A 15874-nucleotide genomic window follows, 5' to 3' on the forward strand; every position below is an offset into this window, starting at 1 on the left:
GAGAGAGAGAGAATCTGCTAAGTAGAGTCCAGTGGGTTTGAACACTTCTCTTGGCAAGAGCTGTGACTCATAGTGCTGGTGGGTGGGGATGGCTGCACTCCCTTTCATTCCCATTGTGCCCAAGCACTAAACCAGTTTAGTTCCCTGTGCCATGTACAATTATAGTTTTGAGATGTGAGGTGTGTTGCCTGTGAGGCCTTGTTGTGAGATGAGGTGAGAGCGCAGGGAACAAAATGGTCATTATAGGCCATTCATGTTGACAACATTTATACCTCTGTGTTTGCTTGCAAGCAAAAGCAGGAGCTAATTTGCAAGGCTGCCTTTGCGGAGCTGCCGTTTGATCAATGGTTGCCTGTGTTAATGTTTCGGTAAGCTATTGATTTCCGCAGCAGCTTTTGTTGCCTGAATTTATGTGCCGCGGGTCTCTGTAGAACACACTATGCATGTTTGATTAAAGTTCAATTGACTTCATTCCTGGTGAGGCTTGAGCTGCTTCACTCCCTATTTGTAGAACCAATGCTTTCCCTGCTGTGTTCTTTTGTTTGTGCTCAAGACCTAGCCACCCATGCAGTCACCACTGTGCTGTTTCTAATCCCCCTGGATTTGCTCCATTCCAGTGTTTACTCCCTTCCTAGACATTACAGTGGTTGAGAGGCAGCTCATAAAACCTGTCCTGGACTTTTACTTATGTATTTATTTTCCAGTCAACTTTTTATCTATCATAAGAATGTACACACTTTAAGTGCACAGTTCAGTGAAATTTGACATGTGTATATCCATGTAAATACTACAGTTGATTTGTAGAATATTCCCATTACCCCAAAAGGTTTCCTGGTGTCCTTTTATAAGCAGTTTTCCTACTCTCCAGACTCCAGGCAACCACTGACTTCCTTTCTGTGATGACAGTTTGTCTTGTTTAGAATAGAATCATACAGTATGTGCCCTTCTGTGTCTGGCTGCTTTCATTCAACACGATGCTGTTCAGATTTGTCCGTGTTGTGTATCAGTGGTTTGTTCCTCTTCACTACCAAGTAGTATTCCAGTGGAAAGGTGTACTGCAGTGTTTGTCCATTCTCCTGTTCGGGGGGCATCTGGATTGTTTCTGTGAATATTTGTGTAAAAGTCTTTGCATGAGCACATGTTTTTATTTCTTTCGGGTAAACACCCAGGAGTGGAATAATTGCTGGGTCATATGGTAAATGTTTGTTTAGCTTTCAGATAATTTCCAAACAGCTTTACAAAGTAGTTTGACCATTTTACATTTCTAGGATGTGACTTTTCCCATCTTTCTTGAATTTTGATATTTAGATTCTTTCATTTTCTCATCAACTAATTTTAGACTTACAGGGGAGGGAAGGTCCTTTTGGCTTGGTCATTTTGATCCTTGGCACTCCAATGATGGAATCTTTTCTGGTCCCATTCTTTTTTAAAAGCTATTCCTTAAATGGTGACCAGAAGTTGATGTTTATTTCAGCATTAGGTTTCTTTTCCATGTCCTGATTTTCTCACATGCTCAAGGAGGACACTGTGCAGGACAGAAGGTTTAGAGTTGTGAACCTGGGCTTTTCCTGTGCCCTTTTCTGTCTGGTGTCTAGCGTTGGGCAAGTCTCGTAGCCTTGCTGAACTCTGGCTTCCCCTCTTTTAATCTGCAAGTTATGCCATCTTTTAAAACCATTGAAATTTTTTCGAAACATTCATATTTGAGAAATAGAACTAATCCCTGGTAACCATGTGAGGCAGTATTGCGTTACAGATCACTGCTACGTAGAAATGTCAGGGTAACTGCTTTTTAATAGCCTTGAAGTAAGACTGAGGTTGGACAGAAACCCTGGTGGCTCCCCTCCCACCCGATTTTTCCTCCCATTTTTATTTCCTTCTATCACCCACTGGCCCTGAAACGACTTCCACTGAAGGAAGAGGTGGGAGGAATCACGTTGGGTCTTCTCATCCTTCCTTCCACCTTCGGAATTGGGCTCTGATTTACTACACCTGTTGCCCTTCTGAACTGATGAGCATGCCACTCTGACAAAGTGTTTGAGGGGTGACAGTGACCTGCTTTGACTTCTGTTCTATATTTTTTCATAGGAAAACCAGAGCCAGATCAGTTTCTTGTTGGCACATGTCTCTTAGTTTAGTGGATTTATGAGTTTGTTCCCTCCAGCCAGCCAGCACCAAAAGATCAGTATAGATAAATGACATTCCAGGTCAGGAAGGTAGGAAGTAGAAAAGCAGGAGGCAGGAGCCAGGAGGTTCTGGTATCATGGCCTAGGGGCTCAGGATGCTCCAGTCACCACAGGGACAATTATCCTGCATTTGCAGAATAACTGTGATAGAAAAACAAGTCAGAAATTCAAGGACAGTCTCTAAATTTCCCCTGTTGTTCAGTTACCCTCTCATGGAACCAAAAAGGGGCTGGAGTGGTGGCTAGTCTCCTTGGCCTTGGGCCAGGCTTCACCTATTAAATATTGGCAGTCACTAGCATTTTGTTCACTGGTGTTTGGGAAAAAAACCACATCTCTAAGAGATACATGCTATATGCTTATGCTGATCCTTTTAGGCTCTGATGACAACTGTGGTCCTCCTTAGAAAATACACAGACATAGAATCCAACTCTTGAGTAGTGAGTACTTAGCACACACACATTACCTGTTTTGCAGAAGCCATTTCCCCACCAAAAATCTACCCACTTCTCTACCAACTTACTGTCATTGTGTCTCAAGTCTTCCGGAGTGTTTTTAATGAAACCTCGTCTGATTGGGCACTCTGTTATGCGGTATCTGCACTTCTTTTGTCTATTTCGGTCCTCCCTACACTAATATTTCCGGCTAGATCTCAGGTCACTGGGGAACACAATCTTTTCTTCTCTTTCTTGGCTCCTCCATTCACGAGGCAGTGTGCCTTTCCTGGGCCACAGTGGTATTCCCACCCTGGGATGCAGGTGCAGCCCCCCCCCCCCCCCATGACTTCCCAGGATATGGTCGTCTGCCAAGTTAATTGACTTTCCACAATATTTATTTAATTAGAGAAGATCAATGTGATCTCAGCTCTCTCGCAGCTTTAAGTGGTTTTTTTATCTTGGGATGTTTGTTTTTAAGAAATCGGTCCTTTGTCAACCAGGGTTAGCTGAATGTCATTCACCCATTTGTGTGTATGATATGTCTGCTGTCCCTGGAGAAGAGGTGCCAAAGGTGCTATATTTTTTACAAAGATGCCTTGGCGCTCTTTCTGCTAGGCCATGAAAAGAGTAGCTCCTTTTGCCTTGAAGACTGACCTTGTACACACACACACAGTTAGAGGGCAAGAATTATTAATGCACCTCTAGTGCATGGAACAGTGGTGGCATCTGGCGTTTAGTAGGCACCCACAAATAGTTGTTAATGAATGGATGTTCCTGATGTCTAGAAGTTATGCTGTACTGGACTGAGACGACAGGCCCCATTTGCCCAGCTTTCGTGCAGCTCAGCAGGAGTGTCTTGAGCAAGCCCCTCACAACTCCAGGAGCAAACTGTTCTTTGTCCTGGTCTCCAGTTTAGCTGTTACAAACCCAGCTCCTACTCCCAACAGAATGGGACAGGGAAAAGCCAAGTCCCTCTGGACACTTCCCTCACAGCCAGCCCTTCTTTCTTGCAGGGAGAACTGATCACCTTTTATTACCACTGGAAGAAAACCCCAGAAGCAGCCAGCTCCCGGGCCCATCGTAGGCACCGCAGACAGGCTGTGTTCAGGAGGATTAAGACCCGTACAGCATCCACACCTGTCAACACACCTTCCAGACCTCCCTCCAGTGAATTCTGTAAGTGGGGCACTTTTCAAACGCACCACACATTGTGTGCCAGTTCTGGGTCTGCACTCAGAGGCGTCCTTCTCACAGTGCGGGCCGGAGTCGATGACCCAGGGAACCATGTGGTCACGTGCATGTCGATGTGCATGTGCTCAGCCTGGCCTGAGTGTCACGCTGACTTGGGATGTGGTAGGACAGTTTACAAATTATTTGTTCATTTAAATTTTTCTAGTAAAAAGAACATTTTAAGTTTTTACAAAAATGTAAGTCTTGGCCTTGGCCTGAGGTGTTTTGATAACTTCAGAGGAGGTCTTCCACTTAGTGGACTGTGTGCTATTTAGAGTTTTCATTGCACATGTATCATGGTAGCAATAAGATCAGATTAACATGTTTTCTTTTTCGTCCTGCCACACCAAGCTCTTCTTCTTGGCCCCAGTGTGATGTGCTATATGACAGTGAAGTCCACACCTGTTAACCCCTAAACACTAGGATGCAGCAGTAGAATCCAGAGCATGGACCTCCAAGGGTTGCTTAAGTTGCACATGCAAACAAGAAGCCATCTGGTCATCTAGCACTGGCAGGGTGACACTTAGCAGAGAGGCAGGTCCTTAGGGTGCCTGCATGTGTCAGGAAGGCCCCATGGATGCTCTTTACCCTGTTCATATTCACTGGTTGTGTGTATCAGTGCCCACCACCCAAGTTTCAGGTGTGACATCAGCCCCCAACAATCTAGCAGGTACCCCCCCACCCCCCACTCTTCACACACAAGTTCTTTGTTCTGATGGCTGACCCTGAGGAATTCAGTGTCCCGACCTCAGCCTACTGGGCCACTCTGACTGTGGCTCAGAGCCTGGGGCAGACCAAGTGTGACGGGTCCCCCACCCTATTGTGTGCCTACCATGCCCAGTGGACCTGAGCTCTGCCAGCGAGGACGACTTTGACAGTGAGGACAGCGAGCAGGAGCTGAAGGGGTACGCCTGCCGCCACTGCTTCAGCACCAGTGAGTGGGGCTTTGACATTGGCATCTTGTTGTGCTTCAGGGTCACTGGAGAAAGTTGGAAATTTTACTCTACTTCACACCCCTGTTAAGCAGTCAGCACAGAGTGCTAATGGGTGGGATGGACTTGCTCAAGGTTGGGTCCCGGGCACTTGCTGTCAGCTCCTCCTGGGTACCCTAGCATAAGATGGGGGAGTAAATATTCCTGAGATCCTCTTTTCTCCTGGGGAGAGAGCAGGGCAGCACCGGCACCTGGGCTTTGTGTCAGGTGTCTTTCTGAGCCTCGTGCTGCATGGTTGGTTCTCAAGGCACAGAGTTGTTCGAGCCCTCCTGCTCAGATGCCCAAGGACATTGGTTTTTGAGGTTCAACTCCCACCCCTCTTCCCTCATGCAGCCTCCAAAGACTGGCACCACGGGGGCCGGGAGAACATCCTGCTCTGCACAGACTGCCGCATCCACTTCAAGAAATACGGCGAGCTCCCACCCATCGAGAAGCCCGTGGACCCCCCCCCATTTATGTTCAAACCTGTCAGAGAGGAAGACGATGGGCTTGGCGGGAAGCATAGCATGAGGACGCGGCGGAGCCGAGGCGCGGTGAGTCCTTGGTGTCTGGGGCCATGCCGCCAGGACTAGGACAAAAGTGCTCACTTCAGGAGAGAAACACCCAGGGCTGAGAGGGTTTGCCCAGGCGCATTAGCTCTGCCTGTGGGCTGGGAGGAGCCTCCTATTCCCCTCCCTTTCCTTGGGGAGCCAGTGGGGGCATTGGTCTCGGTTTCTGCCTCAGTGCAGGCTCTCCCAGCCCGTAGACCTTCCCCTGGTCCGTGGGCTGGTCATCTCTACTGTGGCGTATCTTTGCTATTTGAAACTTACCTTCTTTTAACGTTTGATCCAGTTTTGGAAACTTAGGTACATTTTTCACTCACTGCATAGTCTCTTCCTTCCATAAAGTGAATTTGTTTTCCAAGTTGGAAATGTGGCAGGGACCTTTGGGAGTGAGGGTTTTCCCAGTTCAGGGACTGAGGATACCACCAGGGTCTTTCCTTGTAGCACTGGTCTTCCCAGTGGCCCTTTTAGGCAGGCGGGTGGCACCATCCACTTTCCTGTTTATTGTTTGCCAGGGGCTTGGATTTGCCTTGAGGCCGACAATGGGGTCTGCTCTTGATGCTCTGGGTGTGTGCTGGGCTCAGGTGGCCTATGCGGGGGCTGGGGTCCAGTCTCACCAACCTCGGGTTTGGGTCGCAGATGTCTACACTGCGCAGCGGTCGAAAGAAGCAGCCAGCCAGCCCTGATGGTCGCGCCTCGCCCATCAATGAAGACATCCGCTCCAGTGGCCGCAACTCCCCCAGTGCTGCCAGCACCTCCAGCAATGACAGTAAAGCGGAGACTGTGAAGAAGCTGGCCAAGGTGAGGTGCTGGGGGTGGGGGTGGGGGCTGCTCGGCCCCACCCTCCCATGAAAATCGGATTGCTGGAGTTTGTGTCTAGCACTCTCAGACATGGGGCCGCAGGTCATCCGTGGAGCCTCCCAGGGCACCGGCATTGTCCTGGCCTGGGGCTACAGCCTGGGGTATGGTGAAAGGGGTCCAGCTCAGCTCCCAGCACTGACCTTTGGGGGCTCCCAATGTCTCAGAGGCAGATAATGTGTGAGGCGGTGATTAGAGAGGCTTCCTCCTCCCAAAGCCAAGTTATACCCATCCCTAGATACTTGTTCCTTCCTGGCTCTGGCTCTCTCCTTCCAGAGCTTTCTTGCCTCTGGAGATAGAGCTGAGAATGTGGGAGAAAAGTGTCAGCACCCAGTCACCATGCCCCGCCCCTCTGCCCCCCCAGGCTAATAGGACACCCTCTCTTGGCCTGATCCTCCTGTACACTTTCCCATTGCAGAAGGTGAAGGAGGAAACCTCATCCCCTCTGAAGAGCACCAAGCGCCAACGGGAGAAGGTGGCCTCTGATACAGAGGAGGCTGACAGGACTAGCTCCAAGAAGACGAAAACACAGGTGAAGTTTACAGCTGGCAGCAAATGCCCCTTGAGAAGCCCTAACCGATTCTTCCTGGGGGGTGGCAGTGCCCTCTCTCCCAGGGAGGGGGCCGGGTCAGGGAAGGACTGCTGCTGGTCCAAGGACAAGCTTGCTGCCTGCTGTGCACTTGCCAGGCTCTGGCCACTCAGGGCAGACTAGAGCTTCCCTCCTCCTCTCTCTGGCCTCAGGAGATCAGCCGGCCCAACTCACCTTCTGAAGGTGAGGGAGAGAGTTCCGACAGCCGCAGTGTCAACGATGAGGGCAGCAGTGATCCCAAAGACATCGACCAGGACAATCGCAGCACATCCCCCAGCATCCCCAGCCCCCAGGACAATGAAAGTGACTCGGACTCCTCTGCCCAGCAGCAGACCTTGCAGGCCCAGCCCCCAGCCTTACAGGCTCCCAGTGGGGCCGCTCCAGCTCCCTCCACAGCCCCACCAGGAACCCCCCAGCTTCCCACACCAGGGCCCACACCCTCTGCAGTTCCTCCACAGGGCTCCCCCTCAGCCTCCCAGACCTCCAACCAGGCTCCACCAGGTCCTGCTTCTCATACCCATATCCAGCAGGCACCTGCTCTGCACCCACAGCGGCTGCCCTCCCCACACCCCCCACTCCAGCCTCTGACGGGGCCAGCTGGTCAGAACTCTGCCCCATCTCATACCCAGCCCGCCCTGCACAGTCAGGGCCCACCAGGCCCTCATAGCCTTCAGGCCGGGCCCCTGATGCAGCACCCAGGCCCCCCTCAGTCCTTTGGCCTCCCTCCCCAGTCCTCCCAGGCAGCAGCTCACCCTCACACCTCCCTGCAGCCCCCAGCCTCTCAGTCAGCCTTGCAGCCCCAGCAGCCCCCACGGGAGCAGCCCCTGCCACCAGCACCCTTGGCCATGCCTCACATCAAGCCCCCACCCACTACACCCATCCCCCAGCTGCCCGCACCACAGGCCCACAAGCACCCACCTCACCTCTCAGGGCCCTCACCCTTCTCCATGAATGCCAACCTCCCGCCTCCTCCAGCACTGAAGCCCCTGAGCTCCCTGTCTACACACCACCCCCCCTCAGCCCATCCCCCACCGCTGCAGCTCATGCCTCAGAGCCAGCCACTGCCCTCCTCCCCTGCCCAGCCTCCTGTGCTGACCCAGAGCCAGAGCCTGCCCCCTGCTGCTGCCTCCCACCCCCCTGCAGGCCTCCATCAGGTGCCCCCTCAGCCCTCATTCACTCAGCACCCCTTTGTCCCTGGAGGCCCTCCTCCCATCACTCCTCCATCCTGCCCTTCTACCTCCACTCCACTCGCGGGACCTGGCCCGTCGGCCCAGCCACCCTGTTCTGCTGCCGTTTCTTCGGGAGGCAGCACACCTGGGGGGACAGTCTGCCCACTGCCCACTGTCCAGATCAAGGAAGAGGCTCTGGACGATGCTGAGGAGCCCGAAAGCCCCCCTCCCCCACCGAGGAGCCCATCCCCTGAGCCCACCGTGGTGGACACCCCCAGCCATGCCAGCCAGTCAGCCAGGTACTGTCACAGGAATCTGGGTGTCTCAGGGCAGGCCTTGGCCTCCACAGGGTCCCCATGAGAGATGTGGCCTTTTTTAGATTCTACAAACACCTGGACCGGGGTTACAACTCGTGTGCACGGACGGACCTCTACTTCATGCCTCTGGCGGGATCCAAACTGGCCAAGAAGAGGGAGGAGGCCATCGAGAAGGCTAAACGGGAGGCCGAGCAGAAAGCACGCGAGGAGCGGGAGCGGGAGAAGGAGAAGGAGAAGGAGCGAGAACGGGAGCGGGAGGCCGAGCGAGCTGCTGTGAGTGCTCAGTCCTGGGCAGGCGGGCAGCCTGTGTGCAGGGAGGGGCATTGGCCATGCCAGGCTGGGGGCTGGGGCCACTGTGCTCTGTGTGAGGCTGGTTTGCTGTCATGGCAGCTGGAGGATCGGGTGCTGTTTGTGGCCCATCCTAGACTTTTCTGAGGTTGCTGCTCATCCCTGAGCCAGCCCTGGACCTCCGCCTTCCCCAGAGACTCACTGTGCACTCCTCCTTGGCCCTGGACTTCCCCCTGCCCTAGAGGCTCACCATGCACCCGCTCCTTGGCACTGGCAAGTTCAGACTGATTGACAGCAGCGGCATGGTGGGCAGGCCTGTAGACTTGTGTCTCACGTAATTAGAGGGAACTGAAGAGAAACTAAAGGAGAGGTAGGCACTGGGGCATCGACCTGCCTCATTAGCTCACGCTGGCAGCCCTGCCCTGTGGCACTCTCATAGACTGGGCCACCCAGCACCTGCCTTTGTGGTGGAAGGACCCTCCTCCCATGCAGTACTTTGTCTCACATACCCATCTAGATACACAAACTCATTTAGGACACAAGGGAAGTTACAGGCACAGAGGAGACTCTGTCACAGCGGGGTCTGGACCATGTCCTTGTCACAGGCTGTGGTTAAGGCCTCTTGGTGTTGGGGTAGAGGGACCAAGTTGGCTGATCAGTGTAGGATGGCGCAGAGCTCACCTCTGCAAGGAACACTAGGCAGCTGGCATCTACCCCTCACACCCTTCTTTTTTTCAGCAGAAGGCGTCCAGCTCAGCGCATGAAGGCCGCCTCAGCGACCCCCAGCTGGGTGGTCCTGGCCACATGCGGCCATCCTTCGAGCCACCACCAACCACCATTGCTGCTGTGCCCCCGTACATCGGGCCCGACACCCCTGCTCTTCGGACTCTGAGCGAGTACGCTCGGCCCCACGTCATGTCTCCCACCAACCGCAACCACCCTTTCTACATGCCCCTCAACCCCACCGACCCGCTGCTGGCCTACCACATGCCTGGCCTCTACAACGTAGACCCCACCATCCGTGAGCGAGAGCTCCGGGAGCGGGAGATCCGGGAGCGGGAGATCCGGGAACGCGAGTTGCGGGAGAGGATGAAGCCGGGGTTCGAGGTGAAGCCCCCTGAGCTGGACCCCCTGCACCCAGCCACCAACCCCATGGAGCACTTCGCCCGGCATAGCGCCCTCACCATCCCCCCCACTGCTGGTCCCCACCCTTTTGCTTCTTTCCACCCGGGCCTGAACCCCTTGGAGAGGGAGAGACTGGCCCTGGCGGGCCCCCAGCTGCGGCCCGAGATGAGCTACCCTGATAGACTGGCGGCTGAGCGGATCCATGCTGAGCGAATGGCGTCACTGACCAGTGACCCTCTGGCCCGACTGCAGATGTTCAACGTGACACCACACCATCACCAACACTCACACATCCACTCGCACCTGCACCTCCACCAGCAGGACCCCCTCCACCAAGGTGGGTGCCAGGCTGGGTGAGGGCACTGTGGGTCAGGCTCTGGTGTACAGGTAGTGTGGACCAGAGACGGAGCCGCTGGCCCAGATGAGAGACTGTCCTTTTCTAAAGGAGGCCTAATAATAGCAGGGCAGATCTTAGCATAGTCAGCGTGCACCGAGGACTCACTTCATCACTGTACTCACGGGCAGCCTTTGCTCAGTCCCCCAGCTCTCCAGAGCTGCAAGTCCCCAGAAAGTGGTGTCACCTTGGGACCTTCTGCCTGCTGCCTCCTGGATAAAGCTTAGGTTCTTGGCCCTGCCCCTGGGGTGGGCCAGGGAGGGAGGGAAGCGGCTGGTGCTCACCAGGGAAGGTTTAGGGCAGGAGGCAGGACCTGAGGAGCAAGGAAGGGCCTTAGGAGCCATGTGGAGGCAACTGGGACACCCAGAAAGGCTATCGGTTGTCATTAAGGGAGAACTTAAAAGAACCATCTTCCTTCGCTCTTCAGGGATGAAGCTTAAGTTCACCTGGCCTGGGCTGCCCGGCCCTGCTCACTCTGGGAATGAGAGCTGCTGACTGGCCAGCTCTGGGTATAGAGTGGTCTGAGGCAGAGACGGGCACAGCTGGAGCCCTGTGCCCTCCGAAGCTTTGCAGACCAGTTAGATGGGGGGAGTGAGAGGTGCTCCAGCTCTGCTCTTGAGTTGGCAGGTGTTCCTGCTCCCTGGGATCAGGGCCTGTTGTGGGGGTCCTGTCGTGCAGCCCATGCACATGACTTCCTCATGGACTGACCTCCATGCTAGAGAGGAGGATGGCTGATAGTGCAGGCCCAGGAGAGGGAGGGCAGCACCTGGCTTTCTGCCCATGTACCCAGCTCTGACAGATAGTCCCAGGGAAGCCCAGGAGCTGTCACATTTACCCCGTGGCCCTGATGTCTGAAAGTGTCATGCCACCCAGTGTGGGCCTTTTAAGCCCCAGTGTTACCAGCAGACTGCCTTAGTGCCATAAGAGGATAGCCGGTCAAATTGTGCATTCATTGGACAAATGTTTGCTGAGCACTTGCGATGTGCCCGGTGCAGGTGTTGGTGCTGGCAAAGCCTGTCCATATTTACTGTAAGTCCCAGCCTGGGAGGCAGGCAGTGTATGGGACTTTGGAAAGCAGTCAGTGCTCTGGAGGAAAGCAAAGCAAGGAGAGGGAACAAAGGAGCTGGGGTGATGCTGCCTTAGAAAGAGGGCTATGGAAAAGCCTCGCCAAGAGGTGACTTTTGAGCAAAGACTCGAAGGGGTTGAAAGAGTGAGGCTTTGGAAAGAGCATCTCTAGGGAGAGGGAGAGCCAGTGCAAAGGGCCTGAGGCCAGAGCACCAACTCAAAGGAGCCAGCAACAATGTGCCGAAGGGAGAGCCCAGCAGTGCTGAACCCCATCCCTGCCCAGCAGTCTGCGGACCTCCTCTGGGTTCTGCAGATGGAGGGCCTGGGGAGACAGCCTGGGCAAGGAGCGCTGGCTGGGACAGCACTAAAGTGAGCGGCCAAAGGAGTCCTGTCGACAGAACAGGTGCAGGACGGGCCTGGGGCAGTCAGCTGGCCAGGTGGGCTCTGCTGATCCAGGGTCCTCACTGGAACTGATTGGGGGACATGCCTGTAGGGGATGCTCAGGTGTGGGAGGGGGAGGTAGTCATCTCTTCCCTTCTGTTTTGCTTTCTGGAGCTCCACTGCAGGAGTGTGGGAAGGGGCTGGAGTACAGTCACTTTCGGTCGAGGTAATTGGTGGTCCTGGTGACCAGGGGCCAGTGTAGTGAAGGTGTCAACAGTAGTTCCAGCCAGGAAGGGAAACGTGGAGAAAGCCCAGAGCCCTGCACCACCTGTATTTGGACTTTTGCCCCTTCTTTCAGGTTCAGCAGGCCCAGTACACCCGCTTGTGGACCCTCTGACTGCTGGCCCTCACCTGGCTCGCTTTCCCTATCCCCCTGGCACCCTTCCCAACCCTCTGCTTGGACAGCCCCCCCATGAGCATGAGATGCTTCGTCACCCAGTTTTTGGTAAGAATATACCTGGGGAAGGGGGGTTCAGTGCAAGAGTTGGGTTCGTGGTCTGGTCTGGTTTGATGGCCTGTTCATTCATTCATTCATTCATGTATTCAACAAATACTCCTCAGAGCTGGGGGTGGGGTAGAAAGTGTGTAACAAGAGCCTAGGTGAGGACAGTGGGCCATGAAGGAATAACAGACTCCAGATTTAAATTTGAGACCATAGGAAGGTAGGTCTTTCTGAAGAAGAAATGCTAAGCCGAGGCCTGAAGCCTGAGTAGGAGGGGAGCCTCCCCCTCAGCAGGGAAAGGAGGGACAGTACTTGGGGCCATTCCCCCCACTTCACCCCCAAGGGATCTCCTAACCTTGCAGGCCTTGTCCTTGTCCTGGTCACTCCCCTGGACTTTCTGTAGAGGAGACTCTTTTGTGTTTGGCAGGCACCCCTTACCCCCGAGACCTGCCTGGGGCCATCCCACCCCCCATGTCGGCTGCCCACCAGCTGCAGGCCATGCATGCCCAGTCAGCTGAGCTGCAGAGACTGGCCATGGAGCAACAGTGGCTGCATGCACATCCCCACATGCATGGCAGCCACCTACCAAGTCAGGAAGATTATTACAGGTGAGCCGGGGAGGGGCCTGCTGGGAGGGGCTGGCTGAGCTCCCACCTACCTGACCTGTGGGTCTGACCCAGCCTGATGGCTGCCCCTCCTGGCAGTGCCCACCGCACTCTTCCCGTATCAGCAGGCCAGCAGGCGCCTGGCTCCTCCCCTTGGCTCCATGAGGCCCTGGCCTGTGGCCTTAGAGGGGACCCCTATAGAGCCCTCTTGGCGGGAGGGAGGGAAGGGAAGGGCCAGCTGCATGGGAGACAGCTTAACTCAGGTCTGCCTGGTGCTGAATCCTCTTTCCTCTATTTTTCTTTCCAGTCGACTGAAGAAAGAAGGTGACAAGCAGTTATAAGTTATTTATTTGTTAACGCTGGCTGTGGAAACCCCAGTTCTTGGGGGGATAAACAGGACTTTTTACATACAATAGGAGCTGCAAAAGCAAAAAGAATATCTTCTAAAGATTTCTTTATATATTTAAAAACCCCACAACTAAAAATGTATCAGCATAATAGTGTTTGTTTGTAGAGAGGATTCCTTGAGACTGGTTTGGGTCTCCCTGCATGACAGTACCCCAGAAACTTAGCGAGTCCTGGCCTGGACTGAACATTCAGAAAACTTCCCAGCAATCTTGGGGTTCGGCTTTCATCTTCTTCCCTCCCTCAACTTCTCGGTAGGTGCTAGAATCCAGTCATACCCTTCACTGTGCGTGCAGACACTCAGTCACGTGTGTTCCGGAACCCACAGGTTTGCAGATAGGCGGCATATGAGTTTGGAATCCAAGAGCTATAATTTTTAAAGAATCTTTTATTTTACTACATTGTTGGAAATCTTCATAATTTGAGAAAGTTCAGCATGGCTTTTTACGTCTGTAAATAATTTTAGAGCAGCTTTTTTTCCTTCCACAAACTACTGTTCTGATCTATTTTTTCCAGCCATGTCACTAATTGTGAATTCCTATCAGCTATTGACAGAATACAGAGTTGATTTTTTAATAAAAAGTTATATATAATTATCCCTTTAATTAAAGGGAACAGATGGGCGTTACTAATTACAAACGGACAAAGCTTGGGACTAGGTTTGGTCGCAGCAGTGAGCATCCAGGGGTTTGCAGGGACAATGTCACAACTGTTTATGTTTTGCTGCTTTGATTCACTTCTGTCTGTCCCTAGCTTGTGCTTGGCCAGCGGTGCAGACAGCTGTTAGATCAAATCTTGTTTCGCACCAGGAGTGCAGGAGTTAAATGCCCATTGTCCTGCCCCTGCCGGATAGAAAGCACGTCGCTGTGTGTCTGATTGTAGATCTCCCCATAGATTTCTATGCACACATACTGTACTTGATTGTTTTGGATGAACTGCCTTTCTTAACACTCTGACAATTGCATAAACATTCTAGAGAATTCAAGAAAAATGATTCCCGGCACATATGCCCGCCAAGGAATCTGTTAGCAATCTGCCCTTTCGTGGGTGTCATCACAGGGATCGTGTCAAGCCAGGCTGCCCTCGCCACAGTCTGAGGCTGCTTTCCCTAGGGGAGACCCTGGGGTTGGCACGATTGTGAGTGGTGGCCTGTGTGTCTACCCCAGGAGCATGGTGACCTGTGTCAGACTGGAAAACCATTTGAGTCCCACCCTTCATCCTGAAGTGGATACAGAGGGGGCAGCTGCACATACGGAGTGGGAAAGCTGGCGTGTCGTTCCCCCCGCCCCCAGGAGTTGCCACCTGGAGGGCTCGGGCTGTGCTACAGAGAGGCCCCTTTGGCTTTTTGAGTTGCTGCAGAGGGTGGGGAGATGCTGGGGCTGTCTGCACCTGTCTCTGCCAGGGTGTGACCTTTTCCGTTCCTCTTTTCTCAGACTCTTGAGGGCTGTTTCTGCCGTTGTTTGTGGTGGCCACATCCAAGAATTGTCAGACAGGAGAGCATTTCTGTGGGTCAGTGGATGTGAAGTGGGTCCTGGACTTGAGCCAGGTGGGTAGGAAGAGAGGCTGGCACTTAGGCCCAGAAACCAGCAGGTGTTAGGTCAGGCTCAGGTTCAGATTCACACTGGCATCGGACATTGCCCATCTCACTTAAACCATGTTTGGTTTCAGTTGGGACAGATAGAGGATTGTTTTGTTTGTTGAAAATGTTTGTAGTGGTTTTTTTTGTTTTCTTTCATTCCATTTCTGCCTTAAGTTTAGCTCCTTACAGGGGAGACAAGCTCAAGTGAACCCTTTGTCATCATACTTGTGGCTGTGTTGGCAGGGGTGTTTGTTCCTCTGCGGGCAGTGACCTGCCGTCAGGGCAGGCTGCTCTCCTTCGGGGACCCGCACTTCTGCGGCCCCCACTGCCCCCAGATTCCTGCCCCTGCCCCACTCCTCCTGTCCTTTGTTTTCCTTCTGGTAGAACACAGTGCCTACCAGCAGTTCAACCTCTTTATCTCCTCTCTCCATTGTCCGTATTTCCAAAGAAGAGAGAGAGTTTAGTGCTTTGAAGTCTGTATTGAAAATTGTCTGAAGGCATTTTCCTGTTAGATTTTGGTTCCCCCCCCCCCATCCCAAGGTGAAGCACTGAGATTCTTCCCTTTAAAGGCCCTCACCTGGTCAGCTACAGTTTAGGAGGCCCCAGACCTTCACAGTGTCTTTGAAGCCCGACCCCTTGGTTTCCTTTTGGATTTTCCTTCCTTTTGTTGGAAGTTTGGTTTTGCTTCCTGTGTTTTGTATGTATCTTGTTCAGTGTTGTCAAGGTTGAGCTTCACGTTTCACTGCAGCAGCAGCAGAGCAGAGGTACATTCTGACCTGCTGCGTTTATATATATCGAAGCTAAATGTATATATGAGTAGTTTGCCATGAGATAACACAGTGTAACAGAGTAGACACCCAGAAATCGTGACTTCTGTGTTCTCTCCATTTGAGTATTTTGTAATTTTTTGGAAATATTTGTGAACATAAATAAAACCAAGCTACACTACAACAGCTGGGTGTTGACCAGTGGTGGACCAGTGGACCGTGTCTCATTCCTGGGAGTGGGTGGGATGCTGGCTGTTAGTCCCATAGGGCAGGGAAGGGCGGGGGGGGGGGGTGTCTGGTGTCCTCTGCTTTTGCCGGCACACTGCTTACCTTTCAAAGCAGCTTCTAGAAAGACCCACATCTGTTCTTCGGAGATGCTCTGACCTGCTGATTTGAGATAGTTGGCCTGCAGTGGGCTCCCCACCCAGCAGAAGGGTCCCGGGATGGGG

At 53.2% G+C, this 15874-nt stretch overlaps 1 protein-coding gene across 11 annotated transcripts in view; it reads left to right on the forward strand.

The window, feature by feature from the left end:
* RERE (arginine-glutamic acid dipeptide repeats) overlaps nt 1–15629 on the forward strand; it is a 346780-nt gene extending 331151 nt beyond the window's left edge. For all 11 annotated transcript variants that reach the window (XM_081143853.1, XM_081143854.1, XM_081143855.1 and 8 more), the window contains 11 exons: nt 3631–3793; nt 4689–4781; nt 5173–5372; nt 6021–6182; nt 6658–6771; nt 6981–8296; nt 8377–8587; nt 9344–10064; nt 11926–12072; nt 12497–12677; nt 12982–15629. In XM_081143853.1, the coding sequence (XP_080999979.1) occupies nt 3631–3793; nt 4689–4781; nt 5173–5372; nt 6021–6182; nt 6658–6771; nt 6981–8296; nt 8377–8587; nt 9344–10064; nt 11926–12072; nt 12497–12677; nt 12982–13015 (3342 nt within the window). In that variant the 3' untranslated portion in view covers nt 13016–15629. The remainder of the gene's footprint in view (nt 1–3630; nt 3794–4688; nt 4782–5172; nt 5373–6020; nt 6183–6657; nt 6772–6980; nt 8297–8376; nt 8588–9343; nt 10065–11925; nt 12073–12496; nt 12678–12981) is intronic.
* The last annotated feature ends 245 nt before the right edge of the window (nt 15630–15874 follow it).

The sequence above is a fragment of the Miniopterus schreibersii genome (genome assembly GCF_964146895.1).
Source record: "Miniopterus schreibersii genome assembly, chromosome: 8".
NCBI classification, from domain to species: domain Eukaryota; kingdom Metazoa; phylum Chordata; class Mammalia; order Chiroptera; family Miniopteridae; genus Miniopterus; species Miniopterus schreibersii.